Below are 27,108 nucleotides of genomic sequence, written 5' to 3'. Positions count from 1 at the left end.
GAGTTCTTATTGATGTTTATTGAAACCTCCCATCAAGGAAAAGTGTGGGAGTCAAGAAGGGGAGGACTTCTTATCTTGTTAAGACTCAGTCTTGTTAGGACTGAGCCGGGGGACATCAGGGGACCTCAGGGGAAGAGAACCAGGACAGTGGAGGAAGGTGGCCAGTGGGGAAGGGCTGGACAGAAGAATGGCAGGGCCTGGGTTGCAGGGAGAACAAGGACAGGGATAGGTATGGAAAGGTCTATGGCTGAACCTTTGAACTGGCCAGGGCTGGGCAGGAGGCTCTGGTGGTGGTGATGGAGACACCTTCACCAAGCTCTCAGAAGGCTTCATCCTAGGAGGGTGGACCTATCTGGGGCCTCCCTGTATCCCTAAGGTGCCTGGCTAGGATCAGTCTCTGGAGGGAAGGGAAAGGGGGTTCCGTTGTCCTCAGCTGGAGCCCAAGTCTGGTCCGTAAGGCTGCAGAGGGATCCTCTGGGAGGCCTTTTCCACCTCTGGCTCCTGCTTTGGCTCCTTTGCCCGCAGGGACCTAGGGACAGAGAGCTCAGGAAAAGCCCTGGGCCCAGACCTGCTTCCCCAGGGAGGAGCACTGATGGGGCTGGAGGCAGTGACTGACCAGTTTTCCAGGTCTTCGATAGTCTCTGGCAAGGGCTGATTCAGGGTCTCAGGCAGGAAGAGGGCAGCACTGCCCCCGAGGAGGGCGGTGATCCCGTAGATGATATTGGGGATGAAAGGCTGTACCTCACCCGTGATTTTCACCAGCGGGGACAACATGCTTCCCACACGGGTCCACAGGTTACTTACGCCCATACCTGTTTGCCTGTGAGGGTTCAGAGTAGGGATTGGCAGCCTGTGTGTGGGGTTCATAAAGGATGGCTCCCCTGGGCAGAAGACAGGAAAATGCCACAGTCCCACCTGACTTGTGTCCTCTGGCTGGGCCTGGCCCCAGGTCCAGCACCTACCTGATGACCGTGGGATATAATTCACTTGTGTAGAGGAAGAGGCAGCTGAAGGAGCTGGATAGGCATCCCTTCCCAAACACAGCCAATACTGTCCTCACGGTCTGCAAGTCTGCAGAGGGAAGAAAATGTGGTGGGCCTCGGGGTTCAGGAGCACCTACGAGTTCTCACTCCTTAGCTGATCTTGTCTCCCTTTTTGCTTTGGCTTCCAGGAAGCTCAGATCCAAACTTAAAGCTGAGTAATAGTCTTTCCACTATTCCTAATGCTTTGCATGCTTGTGTCCTGCTATGTTTGTGTTTTTCCCTGCCTCTGATCCTCTATTTCCATTTGTATTTTGTTGTATATGTTCTTGTTCTTGTCTTAAAATACCTCAGGTTCTTTTGGAAGGATATAGGTGTATCAACCAACTAAAATAAGCATAACTTTAAGCATAGCTTTTCCAGGGTCATGATGGAGTAGGTTGTGGGGTCTTTCTTGAGCATGAGCTCTGTCATTTTACCATCTCAGCTTATCCTCTACAGTGATATCACTCAGGACAATCTCAATACTTCAAAAATTTTCACACTATCCAGATACCACCGTGCTTTGCCCAGTCCAAGTCAGATCTGGAAAGAAGCTTTGATGTCATCTAGCCCAATTGAGTTATTTTCTAGATGAGAGACCCTGAGCCCCAGAGAGTGCAGTGACCTGCTCAAGGTAACACAGTGACTTAGAGGCAGAGCTAGCAGTGAAGTCCCTGGTGCCCAACCTGGCAGCCTCTTCCAGAGGGTTCTGGGGTAACCCCAGTCTCTCACCCAAGGGCACAAAGGTGAGAGCCAAGATGGCCCCTCCTGCCAGGAGTAGGGCAGCGGCCTGAGTGGTATGCCGGCCCAGATAGCTTAAGGAGAGGATGGTGATGAACTTGGCTGGGATATCGACCCCACCAAAGATGATCTGGAGGATGTAGAGGTTGACTCCAAATTCTTCCACACCCATAGCCAAACTATAGTAGGCAAAACCGGTAGCAAACCTGAGAGGCAGAGAAGGATTGGTTAGCACCTGCAGCCAGGCAGAGGCCACTCCCCATGCAGGTCATTGGGTCACCAGGATGATGAATAGCTTCACTTCTTGTGCCAACTGCGTCTGATGATAGGGGCTATTTGAGTGTCCTTTTGAGGTCTCTGAGATTGTGTCTGGGCTCAGGGAGAAAGTGCTGTGATTGATTGGTCATGTCTGATGTGGGCATGGTCCAGGGTGTGGTGGCAAAGGTGCTGATAACTGACTGTAGAGAAGATCGGGACTGAAGGGAATCTCGGAGACCAAAGGAGGCAGTAAAGGATCTCTCCTGGTTGGGTAGCAGTTTAACATCCAGACTGGGGAGGTGAGCATAGAGCTGTATGCCTGGGTCACATGTTTTCCTTCCTCTCTCTGAACTGTGGGATCCCTTTGAAGGGTTCCTGGACAAATTGAATCCTATTCACAAAGAAATGGCCAGGACGGGAAGCAGAAGCCAGGTCACAGAAAGGGCTTTCAGGGAGCTGGAGAAAGTCAGACAGAGGAGAAAACTTGAGAGAAATATAATTTTTGTCTTCAAGTCTGAAACCCATTGGTCTAGCTTTGCTCTGTGGGGTTCCAGAGGGCAGAGCTGACCCAGAGCAGGGCAGTGACAGAGAGGGAGAGCATGGGGACACTGAGCAGCAGGGATGTGAGCTGGGGAAGGTATCTGGAGCATTTGTCCTGGGGGTGAGGAGTGGGGCATTGTGACCCCAGAGGGGAGCAGACCCTGATGACTGAACCTGAGTGCGGGGCAGGAATGCAGCAGATTTCTGGGGTTGGGGCTGGGCTGTGGTGGCCCAGGAGAGGGGATCCCCTGACTTCTCTTTCAGATGCCGTAGGCCTTGCCCTTAGGTGAGCCTGCTGGAGGACTTGTCTATCACCCCTGCCTTGGCAGGGTGTGGGCGGGGAGGAGGTGGGTTACCAGGCCAGGGAAAGACAGAAGGTCATGCGGCGCAGCATGGGTATCCGGAACAGGTCAGCTGCGGTGTACTTGGCCTTGGCCAAGGAGATCTCCTTCTGCAGGTTGAGTTTGAGCTCCTTGGGGCAGAGGAGGGGGAGGGGTGCCATTAATGACCAGCTGGTGGGCAGGAAGAAGAGAGGGAGATGCAGGCCTGGTGCCTCTAGAGGAACTCAGGGAATCAGATGTGGTAATCAGGTGTGAGCCAGGGAAACAGAGGCAAGGGGAGGGGCCAGCCCCAGAGTGGAGCACAGGGGTTCTGCTCCCAGGCTATAGTCCTTCTCAGCCCCTACCTCCAAGCTGAGCCTTTCTCCCTCTTCCTTCTTGCCATTGAAGGCAGCCACCCGCCGGAGTATCTTCAGGGCCTTCGAGGACTTTCCAGTCAGGACCAACCAGCGTATAGACTCTGGTGTCCACCTGGGGGCCAGAGACCAGTCACAGTGGCTCCTCCCACTCCAGAGCCCCTTTTGAGAGGTTGGAAGAACATCAACAGCCGGGGCCAAGGGGTAGGAAGACCAGAAGCCTGAGCTATCTCACTGCAGGTGTCATGGAATTTAAACTTGGCCAAACTCTGCACCTGGGCTGCCTGCAGCCAGCACAAATTCCAGTGTTCTCTTCTTCCCCTTCCAGAAGAGCCTTTCCTCCACCCCCGACCTGGGCCACTTGTTATTGTTGGGTGTCTTCCTTAACTAGGAGCCCCAGGCTCTAGGCCAAGGCAGGTGGGGCCTGGGGAGGGGACGGCATGTTCAAGGCTGGACTGCTGGAGGGTCCTGCACATCCACCTCCCCAGCCCTCCTTGGGCTGCTTTCCCAGCCTCTCTGGAGAAGAGAGGGCAGGGCCGCAGCCACAGGGCAGCTTGACAGGGGGATGGAGGCTAAGGTGAGGTTAGGGACTAGGCTTTGGAACCTTCAGATTCTCCCTGCAAAGGACTAACTCTGCCGGGGGAGTTGTGGGGAGGGAGTGAGCACAACATGGGGTCTTGGGATTGATAAATGGGCAGTCACCCCCACTCTCCCTTGCCCCCAGGCTATGCTTTTGAGGTTGGCTCATTCTGAGCAGTCCCTGAGGGTCACTAGGATAAGAGGAAAGGAAGAGGCTGAGATGTGGGGAGAAAGGAGTGGTGTTTGGAGAAGTCTGGTCCAAGGCGGGGTCAGCTTTAGCTGTAGCCCCTGTGGGTGACCTGGATCCAGTGAGGCGCTTAGGGAGTGGACATTGGTCGCCTGACCTCAGGCCACTGCCCCAGCTGATGGTAGCAGCTTCCTGGGCCCATCACTATCCCTGCTCCTGCCCTGACGGTCTTCTGAGCCTGCTCTTACCAAGCTTATCAGTGACTTCCTCCCAAAACCATGGCAGGGCCTGGATTCTATCCTCCTCTTCCCGAGAATTATGGCAGGAATGGCTTACAGTTAGTGAGCCTTCCTGTGTACCAGACCCACGAAACTCTGGGTGACAGGCAACATTATCTTCATTTTACCTAGAAAAATCTTTTTTTTTTTTTTTTCTTTTTTTGAGACGGAGTCAGTCTCACACTATCGTCTGGGCTGGAATGCAATGGCATGATCTCTGCTCACTGCAACCTCCACCTCCTGGGTTCAAGCGATTCTCCTGGCTCAGCCTCTGAGTAGCTGGGATTACAGGCACGTGTCACCATGCCTGGCTAATTTTTCGTGTTTTTAGTAGAGATGGGGTTTCACTATATTGGCCAGGCTGATCTGAAACTCCCGACCCCGTGATCCGCCCGCCTCAGCCTTCCAAAGTGCTGGGATTACAGTCGTGAGCCACTGCACCCAGCTACCTAGAAAAATCTGGAAGCTCAGAGTGCATGAGACTTGCCCCAAGTCACACAGTGAATTGGCCCAAGCTCTCAACTGTACTCTGCTAATCGCCCACCCTTATTTTGCCTCCTGACTCTGAGTGCTCTTAGCCCCAGGTTGCCCATCCCCTCTGGGAGCTGCTAATCTCATTTCCGAGCTGATGTTCCATCCTAGCTTTGCACCTTTTCACGTAACTCTGAGGAATTGCTTCACATCTCTGAGCCTCAGTTTCCTCATCTGTAAAATGGGGACAATAACGTCTCCCTCACTCAGAGAAGCCATGAGAATCACAGACGATGTAGGTTGATGCCCAAAACGGGCCTTGTGCGTAGCAGATACTCAATAAAAGGTCACTCCAAGACTTCACTTCTTTTTCTGAGCTCCTGTGGATTTCCTGCTCTTTGACTCTGATTACTTTTTTTTGTGTGTGTGATTTGAGACGAAGTTTCACTTTTGTTGCCCAGGCTGGAGTGCAGTGGCGTGACCTCGGCTCCTTGCAACCTTCACCTCTTAGGTTCAAGCGATTCTCCTGCCTCAGCCTCCCGAGTAGCTGGGATTACAGGCATGCGCCACTATGCCGGGCTAACTTTTGTATTTTTAGTGGAGATGGGTTTCACCATGTTGGCCAGGCTGGTCTCAAACTCCTGACCTCAAGTGATACCCCTGCCTTGGCCTCCCAAAGTGCTGGGATTACAGGCATGAGCCACCGTGCCCGGTCAGCTCTGACTGCTTTCTAAAGACCCATTTCCTGTCTTTCGGTGTGGCCTCAGGTTCAACATGTTGGTAATGAGCTCTCGGCCCACTCTGGGTCTCTGACCCAGGCACCTCCATTTTCCCAGGTTCCCAGGCTCAGGCTCCTCTTTGAACTTTCCTTTGTACTTCAACTCCAGCAGTCCCAAATTCTCCAGATTTTTCCTTCAAGGTATATCCCAGATTAGTCTCCCAGAATCCCCCTCCCTGCACCGTCCCCTCCCATCTGTCTGTTGTCCCCACTCAGTTGGGTCTGTCCTTCTGGGCTATTATGTCACAGATGGAAACTTGGTCAGGCCTGTAGCACCACAGACTCTTTCCGTGGCTTTCTACCTCCCTCCACATGAAGTCCAGCCTCCCCCAGCTTTCTGTGCTCTCCCAGCCGGTCCCCATCCCGTCCACCTCCACTTACCCTCTTCTTCAGTTGCAGGCAGGCCCTGCTTCCCCACGTGCCCCCATCCCTGCTCTCTCCTGCAGCATGCATTTGTTTATGTAATTCCTCCTTCCTGGAGTGCCTGTCCCTGACTCTGGGACAGGGTGCCCGGGGACACAGGGTCGGCCAGCCTGGGCAGGTATGGGCTCCCCGTTTTGGCCCTGGGGTGCCTAAGGGAACAGATGAAGAGGAGAGGGCCACATACCAGGATGATAGGAAGAAGATGAAGAAGGGAATAGACACAGTTAATTGCAGCCAACGCCACTGGGGGATGGCGTAGGCCAGGCCGGGCAGAATGAACTGGCCAACGGTGTAGCAGTACCCGAGTGCTGTCGACATGATGGCCCGCATCCGGGTAGGCACCCATTCCACATCTGTGGGAGAAGTCCAAGGACCAGATTAGCATTCTGCTAGGTCCCAGGCACCTCCCCATGAAGGGGCACCAGCTTCTGCATCCCCACGGCTACTGATATCCTCCCCACGGATGCTGTTGATATCGCCCTGCATTGGGGCTTCCTGCTGTTCTGATGCTGACCCTAAGTTCATCATCCCCATTTTACAGATGACACAGCTGAGGCTCAAGGGGGTAGGACTCAAACCTAGGTGTGTCTGTTTCCAAACTCATGCTCTTAACCACTGCTTCTCCAGTGGCAAGTGACTTTCCTTGTTCTGCCTCAGTTTCCTGATCTGTAAAATGGGGATAACAGTGTCGCTGACTTGCAGGTGTTATTGAAGGAGATTGTGTACCCAGCAGAGTATCAGGCCCAGGGTGAGTCCTCAGTACTGATAGCTGCTATTACTATGCTTGTTGTCACTCTGTTAAGTGAGGCCTCTGAGGTCCTGAGAGGGGGTGGCACCTTGACCAAGGTCACAGGGAGCCTGTGGTTGAGCCAGACCCAGACCCCATTCTCTTTTGGCTTCTGGATGGTGCTCCCCAAAGGCCAGCTCCCTGCCCCACTGCAGCTCACTCAAGATGACGGTGCTCAGGGTAATGCCTGAGATGCCGCAGCCACACAGGAAGCGGAAGACCACGTAGACGGGGAAGGTGGGGCTGAAGGCTGCACCGGAGCCGCTGGCTGCCAGCAGCAGGTAGCTGCAGGTCAGGATGGGCCTGCGGCCAAACCTGTGGCTCAAAGGAGAGGAGGGGCCGAGTTAGCCACAGTGTGCCTGCCAAGAGGAGTGACTCTGCAGGCTGTGGGGCAAAGGGCTGGACCCGACCCCCAACCTTTTCCTGTGGGGCACATGAAGTTCCCTTCCCGGACAGAGCTTTCTTGGTAATTGCTATTTTTGACAAGTTTGCAATTAGAGGTTTGAGTTAATGAGTGATCTCCTCTACATCCGCCTCAGCTTAGCTGACTGACAGGGGTCAAAGGACCACCCATCTCTAAACAGTCCATCTTCTCTGCCTCCACTGCTACACAGCCACTACGCTGTGTCCCAAAACCTGGAGGTTTTTTCCCCTGGAAGAAAGGAAGGCTGGAGGCCAGACACGGTGGCTCATGCCTATAATCTGGGCACTTTGGGAGGCCAAGACGGGAGGATCACTTGAGGTCAGGAGTTCGAGACCAGCCTGACCAATGTGGTGAAACCTCTTCTCTACTAAAAATACAAAAATTAGCCAGGCATGGTGGCACATGCCTGTAATCCCAGCTACTTGGGAGGCTGAGGCAGGAGAATCACTTGAATCCGGGAGGTGGAGGTTGCAATGAGCCGAGATCGCGCCATTGCACTCCAGCCGGGGCAACAAGAGTGAGACTCTGTCTTAAGAAAAAAAACAAACAAACAAGGAAGGCTGGAAGATTCCAGTTGTAAGGGCCTTGGGGTGGAGAGAAGGCTGTAGTCCAGAAAGGTAGTGAGGTTTGCCCAAGGCCACACAGCAAGCGCCATCCCACCCTCCCCCAGCTCTTTGCCTCTTTGGGGGTACATGGGTGGAGCAGAGTAGGGAGGGGTCTCCATGGGTCATGCCTCCATGGGCTGTGCCCCCACGTCTCACCTGTCAGACAGGTCTCCGAGCACGAGCCCTCCAATCAGTATGCCTGCCATGAAGATAGACTGGGCCATCTCCTTCAGTTTGTTGGAGTTGCACACCAAGTTCCACTGCACGAGAGAAAGGTAGGGCTAGCCTGACTCAGTGTAGACAGCCTGCTCAGCCATGCTCAGCCTGTGCCCTCATGCATGTAGGCTTCCTCTCCCAGCGTCCTGACTCAACCCCTACCTCCCAAGGACCATTTCCTTTTTCAGCCTGGCTTGGAGCTTCTTGGTTTGTCTGTGGTACTCTGGCCCCTGACGTGCATCCCTCAGGCATGTGTGGCCTCTCGTATGGGTCTCAAAGTCTACTCAGCTGCCACATCCAGGTCTGACCTCAACTTCTTCCTCCTCTCCAAGTTGCCTGCATCCCTGTTTGCCTCCTCCATGCCCCTCACATAGTCCAGGCCAGTCCCTCTGCCTACCCCCTTGACCTTGCCTTCTCTCCTCTACAGGGACGTTCCTCTATCCTTGCCGCCTCTCTTCCTCCTGCAGATCCAGTCTCTCTCTCTCTGCTCCTCCTCATCAGTATTTAGGTGTGTCCAAATCTCTCCATCTTAACACCTCTTTCCTTTCCCATTCACTTCATTTCTCTCTTCCTTTCAAAGCCAAATCCTTTGAACGAGGAGCTGTACTTGCTATCACTCCATCCTCATCTCCTTTTCATGTCTCAATTCTGCCCCCAACCCGTCCACTGAATCTGTGCCTATCAAGGTCACCAAAGCTTCATTTTCACAGTGCACAGCGCAGCGTCCCGAATCCTGGCCTGGCTTGCCCTCTGGAAGATGTGGACGCTGCTGATCTCACCCTCCATCAGGCTTCCTGCTGTTCTGCGCTCCTCTCCTTCACGGCTCCTTTCTCTCTGCCTAGCCCTTGAAGTTTCCCAGGGCTCTTCCTGAATCCTTCTCTCTCTCCACTTTCCCCAGGCGATGCCATCTGTTCCTGTGGCTTCAATTCCTATTTTATGCTGAAGCTTCCAAATCTCTACCTGCAGCCCAACCTCTCTTCTGACCCCCAGAGGAGCAGATTCAGTGGTCCCAGTTGAGAACTCCACCTGGATAAAGTCTGGCACATCCCAGATTCAATGAGACTTATCACCCCACTTCTTATTAAAGTCCCAATCTCAGGGACTGGTAACATTCTCTTTTTAATTAATTAATTACATTCATTTTTTTTTGAGACAGGGCCTCACTCTGTTGCCCAGGCTGAGTACAGTGGCATGATCGTGGCTCACTGAAGCCTCAATCTCCTGGGCTGCAGCCATCCTCCTAGCTGGGACTACAGGTGTGCATGACCACACCTGGCTAATTTTGGATATTTTATATAGACAAGAGCTCACTATGTTGCCCAGGCTGGTCTCTAACTCCTGGCCTCGAGTGATCTGCCTGCCTCGGCCTCCCAAAGTACTGGGATCACAGATGTGAGTCACCACATCCAGCCTCTTTTTTATTTTTATTTTTAAAAAATTATATTATTTTTAATTGACAAATCATAATTATTTTACATGTATGAAAACAATGTGATGTTTTGATATGTATATGCAATGTGAAGTGATGAAATCAAGCTATTAACATCACTTCATTTACTTGACGTTTTTTTTGTGGTGATACATTTGAAAGTCACCTTTTAGTTACTGTGAAATAAACAATCCATCATTGTTCTTGACTGTAGCCATCATGCTGTGCAACAGATCTCAAAACATATTCCACCCATCTAGCTGAAACTTCGTACCCTTTGATCAGTAACTCCCCATTCCTTTGCTCCAGAGCCTTCCCCCTGAGCTTCTGGTAACCATCCTTATACTCTCTACTTCTGTGAATTGGACTTTTTTTTAGATGCCATGTATAAGTGAGATCATGCTGATAACCCCCTTGATTCCTTCCTCCCTCTCCTACTCCACCATCACTTGATCTTCAAGATTCTAGCTTTTTTGTATTTCTTGAATGTGGATTCTTCTATTTCCACTACTACTGCCTTAGTGTATGCCTCATCATCTTGCACTTAGATTAATAATAATAGCTGATATGTATTGAGGGCATTCTAGGTACCGAGCACTGTTCTAAACTCTTTCCATGTTTTAATTTTAATCTTCACAATAACTTTATTATGTAGGTGCTAATATCACCCTATTTCACAGATAAAGAAACTGAGGCCCAGATGAGGCTGCCGCAGCAACCTCTTGACAGGTCTACTGGCCTTTGGCCTCATCCCTTCCTAGCCATTCTTTCCCTGATAACCTGAAGGGCTAAAACGTCACTCAAATCAGGTGCCTGTCTTGCCTAAAGTGCTCACTGGCTTCTCCTTGCCCTTTGGGTAAAGATAATGCCCCATTAACACAGGTTTATGAGGCCCTCATGCTCTGGCCTCTGCCTACCTGTCTGGTCTAATCTGCTAATCCCCAACATGCACCCTTTGCTCCAGCCATCTGAATTACTTGTGCAATGAGGTGGAGAATTTAATTCAATAGAAATGCCTCACAAGAATGTTTTGGAAGCAAAACATTCCAAAAGGTGAAGAACCACACATTCCAGGGAGCTCTTTCCCACTTTCCTCAGCTGGAAGTGAGAGAGGATGATGGTGGATGGAGTCTCCAGGTCCTGCAGCTGTCTCAGAGTGGCCCAGCATGGCCAGCAAGCCTGGTGGTCCCTTTTAGTTGGGAAGGTGGCCTGCGTGGTATGTGTGTTGGGAGGAGATGGGGGCGGGAAAAAGGTAAAGGAAGAAGCAAGGGGGTATGAGGTGGAATATGCAAGTGGGCATCTAGAGAGACTTCTGGTACTTTGTGGCATGCTGTGTAAAGTCCCTTTAGGAAAATCTAAAGGACAGACCTACCGTTCACCTATATTCATTCACCCCTTCTTCTACAGTAAATAGCACATTTCGCTGATGACCTCGTACTGGGTGGGGCCATGTAGTTCTTGATAATGGAATGTGAGTAGAAGAGATGTATGTTACTTCCATGTCATCTGCTTAAGAGGGATTCCTTAGTCTGGACTTGCACACTTTCTCCCCTCCTGTTGGTGGGAATGGTGACAACTAGAACAACTCTGGAGAGTTGCTGTCAGTCTGGGTCCCTGAATGACCCTGTGGAGCAGAACCACCCACTGGCCTAAAATGCTACTCACCTTGGAACTATTACATGAGAAAGAGAAACACTTCAATATTCTTCAAACCATGAATTATTGTTGTTATAATAACCTAACCTATCCTGTTACATCCCATAAGAAGTTGCAAATGGAAATTAGATTTTAATCCCAACCTCCATGATAATTAGTGCCGTAAGAAATCAATCATCTGTTTGGATCACGAGAAGGTCAATTGTCAGACCTGCTTGGAATAGTTTCAGGCTGCTGTCCTGCTCCACCGTCTGAGACCAGATATGCTGGGTCTTGGTTTCTACCATGATGCTCATGATCATGTAGGCTTTAGAATAACTGTCACGAGCTGGTTTCTACCAGAAAATGGAGCAATTTATAGAAAATATCATTCCTGGAATAAACTTTGAGTCCTGTTTAGAACATGCCCGAATCCTTACAATGGCTTAGGAGGCCCTGGAAAATCAGCTAACATCTTTATCCCTGTCACCTCTCTGCTCTCACCTGCTACTGCCCTCTCCCTCACATACTCCACTCTTGTTGAATTGTTTGCCTTGCTGCTCTGTAAACATTTCAAGCATGCTCCTACTTCAGAGTCTTGGCGTATGTTGTTCTCTTTTTCTAGAATGTTCTCCCAGATAGCTACTTGGCTTGCACCTCCTTCAGATCTTTGCTCAAATGTTATCTTCTCAGTGAGACCTCCCTATCTACAATTATAACCCCCAGTAGCCTATACCTCTCTACCCTACTTAATTTTCTCCACAGTACTTATACCATCAGAATGCTGCAAAATTTTCCCTCTTTTTGGTTTATTGCATGTTCCTCTTCCAAGAATATCAGCCTGATGAAGATAAGGCTTTTAGTCTGTTTTGTTTACTACTGTACTTTCATTGTCAAGAACAGCACCCAACACATAGTAGGCACTCAATAAATACTTGTGGAATTGAATGTGTGAACATTCCACAGAAAGAACAGAGGGACTGAAAGCCTTAGAAGTTAGAGATCTGCCAATGTCTACAAGAGAGGTTGGTCATAGGGCCCACACTCCAAATGCTATGTGGAGAACTGCCTCATTTCACCAGAATGAGCGCATGTCAAGATGGATAGTGTCTAGGCTGTGTGTGCTGAGGATATAACCACACGCCAGTGAGCAGGAGAGAAGTATTTTTTCTTCACAGTCAGATTGGAAAACCTTCTATGGAAAAATTGTCTACTGGAGGATTATCATCCTTCAATGAAGTTTTGAAGCTTGGAAGGAGGAGTGCTTTGTGGTTAAATATTTTTTAAAAATTTAACTTCAATTGCACTCTAAATTGCTCCAGAGATTTCATGGTTAATGAAGCACATCAGAACTGATGAGAAAAATGTGGCCATGGCTTCCCTAAAGATCAACACAAATCTATTTTCCCTGAAGACCAACACAAATCTTCCCTGAAGATCAGGAGAAAGCTTTGCAGATAATGCCATAATAACCTTATAAAGTAGGTACTCATGTTATTTCTTTTTATAGGCAAAGAACCTGATCTCACAGGGTAAGTGACTTGCCCAAGCATGGCATGGCTCAGGACAGAGACTGAAACTCAGATCTGAGACCTGCAACCGTGATGGGCTGACTTGTGTCCCTCCAAAAAATACATGTAAGTTTTAACAATTCGCGGATCAGAATATGACCTCATTTCTGAATAGAGTTGTTGTAGATGTAAGTAGCTAAGTTATAATATGATGAGATTATACTGAAGTAGAGCGGGTTCTTAATTCACCATGACTCATGTTCTTATAAGAAAAGAGAGAGACACATGGGGATGTTATGATGCAGAGGGGCAGAGGTTGGAGTGATACATCTACAAGCTGGGGAATGCCAAGGGTTGCCAGCAACCACCGGAAGCTGGCAGAGGCAAGGAAGGATTCTTCCCTAGAGCTTTTGGAGAGGACACACTGACACCTTGAGTTTGGACTTCTAGCCTCCAGATCTGAGACAATAAAATCTCTGTTGTTCTGAGCCACCCAATTTGTTGTGCTTTGCTATGGCAGCCCTAGGAAACTAATATATGGCATGATTCCTGAATGTTTGAAGGACCTGCTGGCTTTATAAGGGGTGATTGGAAGAGGATTGGGACTCGACAAGCATGGCAATAGGGAACCAGATGTAGAGCAAAATGGGAGAGATTTTTAAAGGCATCCTGGAATTTCTGGGAGAGAGGAAGGTATTTAGAGAGAATTTTGGCATGCTTTCTGTGCAAAGACCCTAAGAAGGCCCTGTTAAGAAAACTTATGGCAGATGTCTTAATTATTACTCAAGGTGTCAAGAGTGTGACTTGTGTTTCCCTTGACTGTGTCTCCATGATAGTCTGAGCCATGCGGAGTCCTTGGATTTAATCAGGTTACACTACAGAAGCTCCGTGCTATTACATTTCTCTTTGCTTTGGTGTTGGTTATGATCCCCTTATTCTAGTAATGTTGGCAGTCTTTTGAAACTCATGTCAGTATCATCTTTTTGGAGAGTCAGGAACTTCTTTTATGGTTGTCTGGTACAAACAGGTGGTCAGTAAGTGTCTGTCAGATCGATAATTGGCGGACAAGAGTGTCTAGCCGCCCAGGGTAGGTAAGGTGCTCCTCATTTCCCTTTCTTGTTCTTACCTCCAGTAACGTACATATTACATAGCATTCTAGCTGCTTATTCACTTGTTTGCTCTCCTGTATTCTGTAATATTGCTCAGGACAGAGAATGTCTCATTTGAGTTTTTTTTTTTTTTTCTTTGAGACAGAGTCTCGCTCTATCACCCAGGCTGGAGTACAGTGGTGCAATTTCAGCTCACTGCAACCTCTGCCTCCCAGGTTCAAGCGATTCTCCTGCATCAGCCTCCTGAGTAGCTGGGATTACAGGCATGCGCCACCACGCCTGGCTAATTTTTTGTATTTTTTTTTTTTTTTTTAGTAGAGATGAGATTTCACCGTGTTAGCTAGCATGGTTTCGACCTCCTGACCTCGTGATCCACCTGCCTAGGCCTCCCAAAGTGCTGGGACTACTGGCGTGAGCCACCGCGCCTGGCCTTGAGTTTTTATCTCTAATGGCTAGCAGAGTAGTTGCTACATAGTATATGTTAATGTTTCCTCAGCAAATAATTAATGAGTGAACAGGGCTGGGAGAATTTTGGCATGCTTTCTGTACAAAGCCCCTAAGGAGGCTCTGTTAAGAAAACCTATAGCAGATGTCTTGATTATTACTCAAAGTGTTGAGTGTGACTTGTGTTTCCCTGGACTGTGTCTCCATGCATAGGCTGTGCCACTTGGAGCCCTTGGATTTAATTATCCTTATTTCATTGAGGAAGCCCAGAGAGGGAAGAAAGGCAACTTGCTGGTTGAACAGAGCTAGTTACTCAACTTCCTGGTGCTTCTGTCTAGTCCTTGACGTGACCGTGGCTGATCCGTCTCATCAACTTGGCAATTCCACATAATGTTCTCGCTCCCAATATTCTAGGTCAGAGTTTTTTTTTTTTTTTTTTTTTTTTTTAAGATGGAAGCTCACTCTGTCACCCAGGTTGGAGTGCAGTGGCGCGATCTTGGCTCACTGCAACCTCTGCCTCCCAGGTTCATGTGATTCTCCTGTCTCAGCCTCTGGAGTAACTGGGACTACAGGCACCCACCACCATGCCTGGCTGGTTTTTGTATTTTTAGTAGAGATGAGGTTTCACCACGTTGGACCAGGCTGGTCTCAAACTCCTGACCTTAGGTCATCTACCCACCTCAGCCTCCCCAAATGCTGGGATTACAGGCATGAGCCACTATGCCTGGCCTAGCTCAGTGTTCTTGACCATCGTTTTCCTTTCTTGGAATATAGCCGAGCCCCGAGGGAGCTGGGTTCTGGAAGGGAAGGGTAGGAAACTCACTGCCATGCCTTCCTGTGTGGGCTGATGCATCAGGAAGGTGGTGGGGAAGAAAGAGAAAAGCACTATGCTCAGGAGAAAGCTTTGCAATTTGTGCCATAATAACTTTATAAAGTGGGTACTATTGTTATCTCTTTTTATAGACAAAGAAGGCTTTGTCTATAAAAACTTACCCTCTGAGGTTCAGAGGGTAAGTGGCTTGCTCAAGTATAGCTTAATTCATTTCAAGAAAGAGACTCAAACTCAGGTCTGCTGGACCCAAGATGCTGCCCTTGGCCTTGAGCACAGCTCCTCGATGCCTCCCTGCGTGCCATGCTCTGAGGCCTGGGCTGCTGAAGGAAAGGCACCATACACGGGAGCAGTTACTGGGGGCCACTGTAAGACAGCATAGCCCAGCATAGGCTGGGATTGTGGTCAAGGAGGCAGTCAAGGTCAGAGCCAGATGAGCTGCTCTGACATCGTATCCAAAGAGTGAGCAGCAAGAAGCGAGGCCAGGTGGCCCTTGCAGAGCATGAGGCAGAAAGTGGGCTGTAGAGAGTCAGGATGAGCCGTTTGTGATCAGGACCATGATCAGCGGGATGGGGCCCTGCTGTGTGTGTGGGGAGCTGGCTCTGCCTGGAACCACATATGTGGTCCCTACCCCCTAGAGCAGGAACAAGGAAATAGCCTGCCTTCGTTCAGGGGCCTTTTGGAGCTAGGTCAGATCTAGCTTAGGGGAGAATTGCTGCTGCCTGTGTGCATTCCTGGATCCCTAAAGGAACCTGTGCTGGGGCACAAGGACCAGAGAGGATGAGCCAGGTATCTTGGGGACAGTCAAAAAGACATCAGTTTCCAGCTCTGCCACTTAGGAGCTATGTGTTCTGGGGCCAATTACTTAACCTCTGTGTGGCTCAGCCTGTTCATCACCTAGTACCTGCTTCTCAGGCTTGTGAATGACATAGGAATGAAAAGCATCCAGCATATTCCTATACCTGGAAAACAAGAGGCACTCAATTCACAATAGCTGTCTTATTATTCTTGTCACTATTAATGTCAGTAAGTCATTGTAAGGCCTGTGCTCACAAGGACAGGTAATGCAGTAGAAAGGGCATGGATTCTGTAGTCAGGACCTCCCAACACCCCCCTTCTTCTATAAAAGCTTGACCCACCAGCGTGGCTGGGAAGGCCACCTTCTGGATCTGAGCCCAGTGTACTGAGCCCAGTGTATCCCTGTGTAAAATGGGGACAATAGTGCCTGATTTGCAGGGTCACGAGAGAAGGGATGCAAACGCCAGCCCAGGGCCCTGCATACAGTGGGTGCTTACTGGTGAGTTCCTGATCCTGGAGAGCTCACAGGAAGGTCCCAGCTCCTCCTGTGCACATAATCAGGGGCTTTCTAGGTCAGGGCTGTCAATAGGGATCAGGCTGGCTTGAAAAGTGGTTTGGGTGGGGGCTCTCAGGCCTTTTCCCAGGAGTCAGATTGGAGGCGAGGGAAGAGATGGGGGAGGATGAGCCCCCGGCAGGGCTGAGGGTGGGCAAATGGGGGTGTGAAGCGGAAGTACTGCTGGAGATGAGAGATGGGCAGCTGGGGACTGGGGATTGGGATGAAGGAGTGTCAGAGGTGGCTGACCAGAGACTCGGCAGGGGACCCTCCCCAGGGTGGAAGTCTGCTCCCCGGAGGCCTCACTGGGCAGCCTCTCTGCTTCTCCAGCAGCTGACCTGGGGGCCCCTTGGAGCAGTCTTCCCCCCTGGAGAGGGTGGGAGATGGGCTTCTTGCAGCCCTGGAGACAAGACAGGGAGGCTCAAGGCCCGGAGAGGAAGCCCAGGGCCCTTAGAGAGATGAGTCTTGCTCATCCACGGCCCGGCCGAGGCCCTGAGGCCCACAAGCTGAGGTTCGGTGGTGTGGACTATGGGGTACGTGCCTCTCCAGGGAGCCCAGCGTCCAGAATTCATGTTCCCATGCTTTCCAGACTTAAAGGCCTTTGTTTTCTCTTAATGTCCTAATAAAGCTCATTCTGAAAAATCTTGACCTTCTCTGCTGCACCAAGAGAAAGGAATTTGTGGTCACCCCTGCCAGGAAAGCTTAGGGGATCAGAAGGGGGAGGGAGACTGCCTCCACTCCTGTCCAGACCCGGTGCTGGGCTTGCACACTGCACCAGCTCAGTCCTCCAGCCCTCTTGCCCACGCCAAGAGGGAGGATCCCTAAAATCCCCATTCTACAGATGAGGGGACTGAAGCTGGAGTGGCGAGGTCACTTGCCAGGTTGCTGACTGTAGGGGAGGAGCTGGATCTGAGCAGAAGAGGAGGGCCAGGCTGAGGAGGGAGGCAAAGTTAGGGCTTGGGTGTGAGCCAGAAACAACTGTGAGAGCTGGCTACCCTTTTTTACTGGGGGATCCCCCTTCTCTTCTGATGGGGACAAACCCGCTAGTTCTCAGACATCCCTATTAACAACAACAGCAAAAAAGCATGGCACCAGCAAGCAGTGCCGCTAACATGAAAATGGAATGCTGTGTGCCAGGCCCTGGGCTCAGTACTGTGCTTGCGTCATCCCCGTTAACCCTCACACTTGCTTTCTTAGCCCTTTTTACGGATGAGGAATCCGAGACTTCTAGGGATCATGACATTCCTGACCATTGGCAGAGGCAGGTTGTGAGCTCTGGTGCACGATCCCACACTGTTTGCGGGATGACTCCTTGCTTCTACTAACGGGTGTCACCTGGACTGACCTTGCGCTTCACCAAATACCCTGCCTTCCTCATTACCACCCTCTTCACCTGGAGCCAGCGCAGTGGTTCCCTGCCTCTGCGTCAGAGATCTACTTCTAGGGAAGGTCCAGCCACTGCTCTGTCTCTAGCCAAGGGGTGCCAGAACCTGACCCAGGCACATGGAGCTGGACTCGTTATGGCTGAACCAGAAACAGAAAGATGAAAGGGTCTGCCCTTGCTGTGCCGGTACCAGTGTGGCTGGCTGGGTCCAGCCACTGACGCATTAATGGCTGGGCAGGGATGCTTCCTAAGGGCTCTCACAGCTGAGAGTCCTAGGGATCCAGCGCCTGATGAATGCCTGGCCCAGACCTGACCCAGAGAACGGTGCAGTGCCCTGAGGCCTGGCGACCCCTGGCGTCCTGTTGGGATGGCGGTTCACACCGTCTCCGCTGCTGAAATGGTGACTGGGAACTGGCTCAAGCGTGAACTGATGCTTGACTGGGTTCAAGGCCTGCAACCTCTCTCTCCGTCTGGCCTTCCTAGAGGCTGCTCGAGGGATTTTCTGGAAAGGAAGCCACTTCCCCGCAGTGAGCAGGGTCTGCATCCCTCCTGTCTGTCTCTCCCACCAGGCTCTGAGGGGGCAAGTCCTTCATTCAGTGTTGATTGAGCGCTTGCCATGCATCTAGTCCCGTGATGACAGAGATGGGTGAGAGAGGCATGGTCCCTGACCTGGAGATGCTACCGGAGGCAGGGAAGGAGGGTCTGTGATGCCCTGGGCAGCAGGGTGCACAGTCAGCCTTACAGGTTGTGGGTTGGGGGTTGTGCGTTCCTGAGGAGCGTAGGCTCTGCAGCCTGACTCCTGACTTTGACTCCTCACTCCATCCTGTATGAAACGTGAGGCCTTGGGCCGGTGACCTGTCCCTCAGTGTCCTCATCTGTGAAATGGGATAATAAAGGTGCTAACCCTAGAGGGTTATTGTGAAGATGAAATGAGTTTATGTGGCTGAAGTGCTTGGAACCACGTGGCACAGTGCGAGCATGCAGTCAATGTTATTCATGATGGTGATTTAATTGTTCCCTGTGAGATTTTTGTTTCTTTGGCTAGGTTGTGTGTTTTTGGAGGACCTGGGTAGTTGTACTCCTCTTTGTCTTCCCAGGTCGCAGGTGCATGGCAAGTACATTTGGAAACTTACTTATGGCTATTGAGGCATCTTTGACTCCCTCCCTGTCCCTCACTCCCTACATCATTCAGTTGCATTCAGTTACCAGGTCCCAGAAATTCCAACTTCCTGACCTTCCTGGTGTCTATTCTGACTGTCCCTTCTATCTGTCGTCTCTGTCCTGGATCCCTGGGCAGCTTGCTAATGGGTCTCCCCGCTGCTGGACTAAAAGACTCCACAAACTACTCTAAGGGGCAGTCAGAGTGACAAGCCTTTGAAGGTGACCTGTGGTGCCACTCTCCTGCTTAACACCACCACAGTCACTGGCTCCCCATTGCCCTTAGGACAGAGGCTACACTTTCACCTCTGTATCATCTAAGATGGGCCCTCTTGCTGTCCTCTCCAGCTCCGTGTCTGGGGACCCCCATATCCTACTGCTCACTCCTCCAGCCTTCCCCTGGCCCTTGCAGTCTTGACTTTTTGAGACGGGGTTGTCTTGCTCTGTACCCAGGCTGGAGTGCAGTGGTGCGATCTTGGCTCACTGCAATCTCTGCCTCCTATGTTCAAGCAATTCTCCTGTCTCAGTCACCTGAGTAGCTGGGACTACAGGTGGGCACGATCAGACCTGGCTAATTTTTATGTTTTTAGTAGAGACGGAGTTTCACTGTATTGGCCAGGCTGGTCTCGAACTCCTGACCTCAGGTGATCTGCCTGCCTTGGCCTCCCAAAGTAGCTGGGATTACAGGTGTGAGCCACTGCCCCCGGCCTTTCTTCTTGCTTCTGTGCCTTTGTATTTGACTCTCCTTCCCCGCCACTCTTCCTTTTGCCTAGGGTTCACGGCTTACTAACTCTCACCTCCCAAACTGCTGGGATTACAGGCATGAGCTACTGTGCCGACTCTTTCTTCTTGCCTCTGTGCCTTTGCATTTAACCCTTCTCCCCCGCCACCCTTCCTTTTGCCTGGGGTGCGCTGCTCACTAACTCCCACCTCTCCATGAACAGTGTGGGCATTACTGACTCCAGCCTGACTTTGATCCTCACTCCAGGCTGGTTAGATGACCCTCCCCTGGGCCTCAGAGCACTCTGAGTGTACAAAGCGAATATTCATTCATTCATTCCACAGAACACCTCCCCTGTACCAGGCACTATTCTAGCTGCTGCAGATAGAGTAGTAAACAAAGCAGCAGCAAATCCCTGCCTTGGGAAACGTGTGTATTCCACCAAACTGCCCATGATCCTTGAGGATGGGTCTGCGTCTCACTAGTGGTGTGCTCCTGGGCCGGCAGGGCTAGCGGCTCTTTGACTTTGTGTCCTTAGTATTATGCATTGGGTGTCCATAAATGGATACTTGATGGGTTTCAGGTGTTATGCTTGGTGCTGGGGGGAAACAGTAGCAAACATGACAGGGAGCAGATATAATCTAGGGATATGAGAGCAGCAAATGTCGTGGTGTGGAGTGCAGGTGTGTGTGTTTGGGTCCTGAATCTGCGACTTACTAGCTATGTGACGTTGAGCAAGCTACTTAACCTCTCTGTGCTTCAGTTTCCCGATCTGAGAGAGAGAATGACAATACAGACTATCTTATAGTGTTGTCAGGAAGGTTAAAAGTATTAATATCTGTGAAGCTCTTAGAACAATGCCTGGCACATAGTAAGCACTTTATATAAAAATATTTGTTAAACAAATGAATAGCAATCACACAGACTCTGAACATAGCCTTAAATTCAAATCCTGCCTCTGCCAGGTTCTAGCCATGTGTAACATAGGCAGATCATGGAATCAAGCTGAGCTTCAGTTTCCTGATCTGTGAACTGGAGATAATACTTCTCTTAAAGAGATTACATCTCCTGGGCCTCCAGGAGCCCACAGACATATAGTGCTTAGCACCAGGTAAGGGCTTTGCAACACATCTCTTCTCATGAGGAAAAACAAGTTCCTGCCCTTGAGAGGTTCATGGTTCCCGAGGGAGGATGAAAACGCTGGTCCCTGCTCACCGCTCAGACGCCACCTCCTCCATGAAGCCTCCCTTGAATCCAACGGTTTCTCCCTCTTTTGGACTCCCATAAACATTTGTCTCCCTGTACCTCTGATGGGCTTTAGCTCTAAATTCCAGTTCTGAAACTGACCAGCCATGTGGCACTGGACAATCATTTGCCTTCTCTGGGTCTTAGGTTTTTATTTTTAAAAATTCTGTAAGGGGAGATAGAGTTCACCTTCAACGGAGCATCACGTTGGAATCAAGCAAGACAGTGTCTACAAACAAAGCACCCAAATGTGCCTGGCGGTTAGTGATGTCCAATACATGCCACTTCCCAATTTCTCATCTTCATCCTAGCATAGGCTCCTGACTGGCCTGTCAGTTCCCTGAAGAGTCCGATTTAACCCTGGATTTCCCTGAGGTGGCAGGTGAGAGAGTCAATGAATCAGTGAAGGGCTGCGGGAATGAGAGGTGAACCCACGAGTGCCTGTGTGTGGGGATGAGACATTTTCTGGGTCTGCTGTGGAGTGTTTCAAGCCTGTGCGGTCCCCTCCTCCACAGCCCTCCCACCTTGGGGCCTTTGCACAAGATGGAATTTTCCTCCTTTCCCTCACTGCCTGTTTGGCCCTTGACGGATGTTTCTATCTCAGTTCCAGGGGCCTTTGTGTAGGGAGGGTTCCTTCAATGCCCATTCCCCACGCCCCCACTCTCACACCTACCCCAGGGGTAGGTCATAGTGCAAAGTCACTTTGAAGTTGCGATTTTACACTTCTTTGCGTGGTATTTTTCTTAATGGGTGCTATCCCCACCAGGCTGTAGACCCCTGGGAGCAGGCATAGTGCATTTTTGTATTCCCAGAGCTGAGCTCTGTGCCTGTCACAGAACAGGCCCTCGGTAGCAGTTTGTTGAAGCACTGCTTGGACTCTGAGTGGGAAGAAGCCAAGGCTCTTGGCGCTTCTGCACTCAGGTCCTTCCTCTTTGCCTGCCCAGTGGCCTGTCCTCAGTTCCTGGGAACACCAGACCCTAGCCGCCTCTGCTGCCCGCCAGGGTACGGGGCACATGGGTAAGTGGAGGGAGAGGGTTTGCCCAGGCATACCTCTGTCACAATGGAGTCCTTGGTGCTGTTGTAGACCCAGCCATCCAGGCATGGCTCCGTGGACCTCTGGGTGTCATTGGGCAGGCTGGCATTGGACGGATGTACAAAACGGAGGCACCTCTCAGGCTTCCCATTTGGGCCCATGGGGATCACCCAAGGCCCTGCGGAGGCATTGGGGGGCGGGCGGCAGTGGTGGACAGGGGTGGCGGCTGTGAAGATCTGCAGCAGGTTGTGGTTGGCCATGTTGAGGATTGGGAGGCCCAGTATGGCTACATGCAGGAACTGGAAACGGCCCATGCTTCCCACACGGTCCAGGATCTCCGAGAAGGTCATGGCACTGGGGCAAGATGAGCCAGAGCTGTGGGCAGGGCATAGGCCAGGGAGAGGTATCTGTGTGCCTGGTGGTGCGTGGGCCTATGGAACCATATGTGAGAGGGTGAACCAGGTGGATATGCGAGCACAGGTGTGTGGAGCGGTGCGTGTGTGACTGTGTAAGGATGTGGAAGCTCAGGCGTGTGGAGCCGCAGATTCTTGTGCAGATGCCTGAGGAAGAACCCAGCTGCGTGGAGGGCTATGGGATCAAAGGTGTAAGTGTGTGTCCAGGTGTGTGGACACAAAGGTATCTGTAGGTATGTGCTCATTTAGGCTGGAGCATAAGGACGCAGCTGTGTGAACTCGGGTGTGTGTTGCATGTGTGTGCACCTGCGGGTACGAGCCTGTGTGTGCTCAGCTAGGCTGGTCGCACATGCTGCGTGCACGGAGCAGTGCAGGACGCATAGCAGGGACCAAGAGGCCCGGCCTTGGATGTTGGCTACAAAGGATGGATTGCGAGGTGGGTGGCAGATGTCCCCAGTTGCTCCAGGCAGATACACAGGGTTAGCAGAGTACAGGTTGCCTGGTGGGAAAGGCCTCGCCAAGCCCAGAGCCTCCTGGCTTCTGGCAGTTCCCTGGGGCTGGGCCCACCATGCTGGGGTATCTGTAAGAGCCCGAAGTGGGTCTCAGAGGGCACTAGTGGCTTGGCCAGTCGCAATGAGAGCCTGGCTGCGGGAGATTCCCAGGGATTCCTGGGCGCCTGGGCTGGGGGCCCTCCGTCCCTCCTCACCTGGTGGCTGGGTCTGGGTCCGATGAGGCTGGTGATCAGTGTAGTTGAGGTCCCTTGCTCTGTCCTAGGGGCCGGCAGCTGCTGTAGTTGGGCAGCTCAGCTCTAACAAGCTGTGTTTGTGCCTCCCCCAGGGGGGCTTATATAAGGCATAAGCTGTTTCCCGGGCTAATGTTTGACTTTCTTTTGCGGATTAACATCACTGGCAGGGAGAGTGCTGTGGACCCACCAAGCCCAGGTCTCCTCAAAGGGCTGCCTCAGCGAAGGCCAGTGGGGGTGGGGCAGCGTGGCTGAGCCTAGCAGGGCTGCTGGATGGACACCATGGGCCCAAATGGGAAGCCCGAGAGGTGCCTCCGTTTTGTACATCCACCCAGTGCAAGCAGCCCAGGCAGGCTCACCGAGGGGAGAGTCTGGGAAGGAATCTGGCCTGACCGCTGAGGGTTCAAGGTTCTTCTCAACTGATGTTCAGAGGACTTGGAGCTGAGGACAGCCAATGGGAAACACACGGGTGCCCCTAAGCAGGCAGCATTCTCCTCCGTGCTGCCTCCCCTGCCTGGCACCTCCTGAGTAGGGGAAGGGGATTTGCCTCTCGGGACGTGTTAGGGCATACCCAGACAGAAAATGTCACTTTCATCTATCCCCCAGGATGCAGGGCTGCCATCTCCTCGGCCCCTGGGGCAGCAGCCAGGACCTCCCTGTCTGTGTCTCTGACGCAGGTGAACTGTCCCCTTCCATCCCACCCTCAGTGGACAGGCCTCTCTCCTGATCAGCCGCTTCCCCCTGGGGACCAAGTGCAGTCCCTACTGTTTTATTTTCACTCTGAATATTATTTTAATTATATAATAATGTGTGTTTCTTGCATAAAATGTGGGAAATACAGACAAGCCAAAGAAGACAAAACAAAACAAAGCACAATGTCCAGTCTCACCTGAGAGCCTATCTGTTCTTCTGGTCTTTTCCTCAGCAGACTTTAGTCTAAGGCCCCGACTTCTAGCCACCAACATTAGACTCGTTTAACCCTCACAGCAGCCCTGTGACTAGTCTAGCATTAATAATTAGGGAACTGAGGCAAAGAGAGATTAAGTGACCTCCTCACCATCCCCCAGCCAGGAAGCACAGGGCAGGGCAGGGTGGCCCTAAGCCCATTCCCTCCCTTAGAACCAACATTTTCTATAAAGCCGATGGGGGCACTGTACTATTAATATATTGCCTCTCCCTTAAAAAGTCACCTAGAAGGCTGGGCGTGCTGGCTCACGCCTGTAATCCCAGCACTCTGGGAGGTCAAGGTGGGTGGGTCACGAGGTCAGGAGTTCGAGACCAGCCTGGCCAATATGGAGAAAGCCCGTCTCTACTAAAAATACAAAAATTAGCCGGATGTGGTGGCGTGCGCCTATAGTTCCCAGCTACTTGGGAAGCTGAGGCAGGAGACTCACTGGAACCGGGGAGGCAGAGGTTGCAGTGAGCCAAGATTGCGCCACTGCACTCCAGCCTGGGTGACAAAGCGAGATTATGTCTCAAAAAAAAAAAAAAAAAAAAAAGTCACCTAGGCTGGTCTTCAATATCACTCCTGCTTCCTTTTACCTCTCTGTTCCTACCTCCAGAAACCCCTGGGAGCTGCCCCTTCCCACCTGCTCTGGGGGCTAGGGAGGGTCCCCCTTAGGGCTCCCCTTTTCGGTTGGGGACAGCTTTCCATTCTCCTCCCGGGCCCCCCTCTCCACCAAGGCAGCATCCAGCCCGCAGGGTCCAGACTGAGCTTCCCTTCTACCACAGCTCAGGGTCAGCTGGTCAAGCTGGGTCCCGCCCTGCCCCTCAGCTTCCCACCTGGGCCCAGCGGTTATTGATGCTTTCAGAGGGGCCTGAGGCAGGGTGAGATCCGGAGTCATCAAAGGAAGATTAAATTATGCTCCAAGGCAGCCAAGGGGTTGTTTTAGGAAGGTTTTCGACTGTGAGGCTTGCAGTGAGCTGGGCGGCTGCCCTGAGCTCCCCCTGCTCTGGGCATTCGCCCTCTTGGAGATTTTCTGGTTCCTAATTGGCTTGGGTTATCCATCTGTTCCTGTCCTAGTGGAATGTTGTTTAAAGGAGCCTGGCGACTCCCCACTGAGGCTGCTGGAGTGAAGCCAGAGTATACATATCTAAACTGCCCAGCCAGGGGCAGCTGCATCCGGGCAGCGCCCCCAACCCCTAATGGATGTGATTGGATTAGTGATATCAGGAATTGTGTGATGCACTTGTTATATGACCTTGGACAGATCACTCTCTCTGTGTGCCTCTTGTTTCTCTTCATTAGTTAAGTGGCTTTTTAAAAGAAAGCACCAGAAACCTTGTATTCAAACAATATATTGAGTTCATAACATCAATGTATAAAGCAGACAATGGAGGTTTCTGGCTAAAGTGGGGTCTGTGGGTGTGGGGGGATGCTCCGGCTAAAGTGGGAGAGAAAGTGACCAGAAGAACCCTCTGCCCTCAAACCCCAATCTCTCTCTCCCTTCACAGGTTGATGCTAAAGTTTCCTTTCTGGGAGGGAGGCAGTTCAGGGAATGGGGATTCCGTGGGCCTGAATCTGAATCTCGACTCCACCTCTTGTTAGCTGCGTGGACTTGGCCAGGTGATGCCCACCTAAGCCTCAGTTTCCTCACTCGTAACTGCCAAATGGGGAATAAAACCTACCTATGGGATTGTTGGGGTTTTAAATAACAGTGTATAAAGCCTGAGCACAGTGCCAAGCACACAGTGTTTAATGACAGGGTCAGCCCTAGGACACAGGCCTCAGGAAGGCCGGACACTCCCGGAAGAAGAGGAGGAAGAGAGGCCAGGACAGGAGGCGTGCTCTCCAGCCCTTGGGCACAGGCCGAAAGCGCTTCCAGGTGCGTGGGTTTCTTGAGGGCCTCCCTGGGCCCCTGGAGGCAGCCCTGGCCCAGTCAATTCTGGTCGAGCCCATCATGTTGCCAGGCAGCCTGGGCCTCAGCTGCCACCTCAGGTGGCACAGGGCAGGGACACAGGATGCTCCGAGGGCTGTGCTCCAGTTGCCAGGGCAAGGCTAGGAATGGCCCTCATGGGCAGCTCTGAAGGCGCGGCTGGGAGAGTCGCCCCCTTCTGGTGTGCACTGGAACGACACCTCTTTCCTCAAGAGGGCGTCGCTGCATTTTGGAGCCCTCGCCCCACCTGGCAAAGAACCCAGCACAGGGAACGGATTATGTGGTTCCCGGAGCTCCCTCACACCAGACACCTGCCTGAGAACTCGAGGGCGGGACCCCAGGCTGACGTTCCTTAGCAGCAGGCGGAGGGGACACATGCCACTGTCCCCATGTCCCAGCATGACTTTCTGTTGATCCGATGTCTTAAGCCAGGGTTGGCCGACTCATCCCAGGGGGCCAGGTGATGTGGCCGAGTGAGGTGGGCCGAGTGCCAGCGAAAGGGAGCGCAGGGCCTCGGGGAGTTGCAGAGCGCATGTCCAGTCTGAAGGGGGCAGCGCCCGCTCAGCACCAGCCGGTGTTGCCATGGGGATGTGCAGGTTTCGGTTGCCAGATCTTCAGATATTTTAAAAATAGCTTGAAATCTGGACTTTTGTGTGAAATTTTCCAATTGTGTAGGCGACCCCTCCTCCCACCTTCTGGAATCCCTTTGTCTTTTCTGCTTGAACCACCTAAAGGGGCCATCAGCTCCATCAAGTGATTCCTTGCAGAGGAAGGTAGGATCTCCTCTGATTCGTCCTCACAGTTCCTCCTTGCTTGTCTTCGGGAGTTTATTCACTCAGCAAACATTTATCCAGCACCTGCTCTGGGCTAAGCCTTGTGCAGAAATGGATTCTGAAGATGGGAGGAAATGGAGAAGACACAGAGCATTGCTTTGGAGAATGAAGGAAGAATGGAGGGGCCAGGTGTCAGGTTCCCTGGGACACCTTCCCACCACTTTCCCACTGGGATCTCCTATCTGAGCTATGCAGTCTTCTCCCTGCTATGCCATCCATGCTTTGGGTGGAGAGCCTCGTTCCCACTCAGCATCTCTTTGCTAGTTGTTTCCAAGGCTGGGTCTTTCTTGGCTCCACAAATCACACCTCCTCCGAGAGGCTTTCCTGGACCATGCTAGCTAGAGCAGCGTTCTCTATACTGCCGTACACTCTTTATAGCACTCATGACTCTT

The 27,108-nt window shown here is 51.6% G+C and overlaps 1 protein-coding gene across 4 annotated transcripts; it reads right to left on the bottom strand.

The window, feature by feature from the left end:
- SLC22A8 (solute carrier family 22 member 8) lies at positions 1-23,167 on the bottom strand. 4 transcript variants are annotated; one of them, XM_007995000.3, is made up of 11 exons: positions 22,972-23,167; positions 21,870-22,227; positions 7,944-8,047; positions 6,919-7,073; positions 6,156-6,324; positions 3,247-3,370; positions 2,918-3,033; positions 1,755-1,969; positions 963-1,071; positions 617-820; positions 1-529 (listed from the first exon to the last, which is right to left on the bottom strand). In XM_007995000.3, exons 2-11 carry the CDS (start codon positions 22,200-22,202, stop codon positions 430-432), a joined length of 1,629 nt encoding a protein of 542 aa, XP_007993191.1. In that variant the 5' UTR covers positions 22,203-22,227; positions 22,972-23,167; the 3' UTR covers positions 1-429. The 4 variants fall into 4 exon arrangements, with proteins under 4 accessions (XP_007993191.1, XP_072871436.1, XP_072871446.1 ...); XM_073015335.1 differs by having other exon boundaries at positions 21,870-22,206; XM_073015345.1 differs by having other exon boundaries at positions 21,870-21,954.
- Between the last annotated feature and the right edge of the window lie 3,941 nt (positions 23,168-27,108).

Source organism: Chlorocebus sabaeus, chromosome 1 (genome assembly GCF_047675955.1).
Source record: "Chlorocebus sabaeus isolate Y175 chromosome 1, mChlSab1.0.hap1, whole genome shotgun sequence".
NCBI classification, from domain to species: Eukaryota; Metazoa; Chordata; class Mammalia; order Primates; family Cercopithecidae; genus Chlorocebus; species Chlorocebus sabaeus.
The sequence above is the reverse complement of the archived record's forward strand: the minus strand, read 5'-3'. Positions and strand labels throughout refer to the sequence as shown.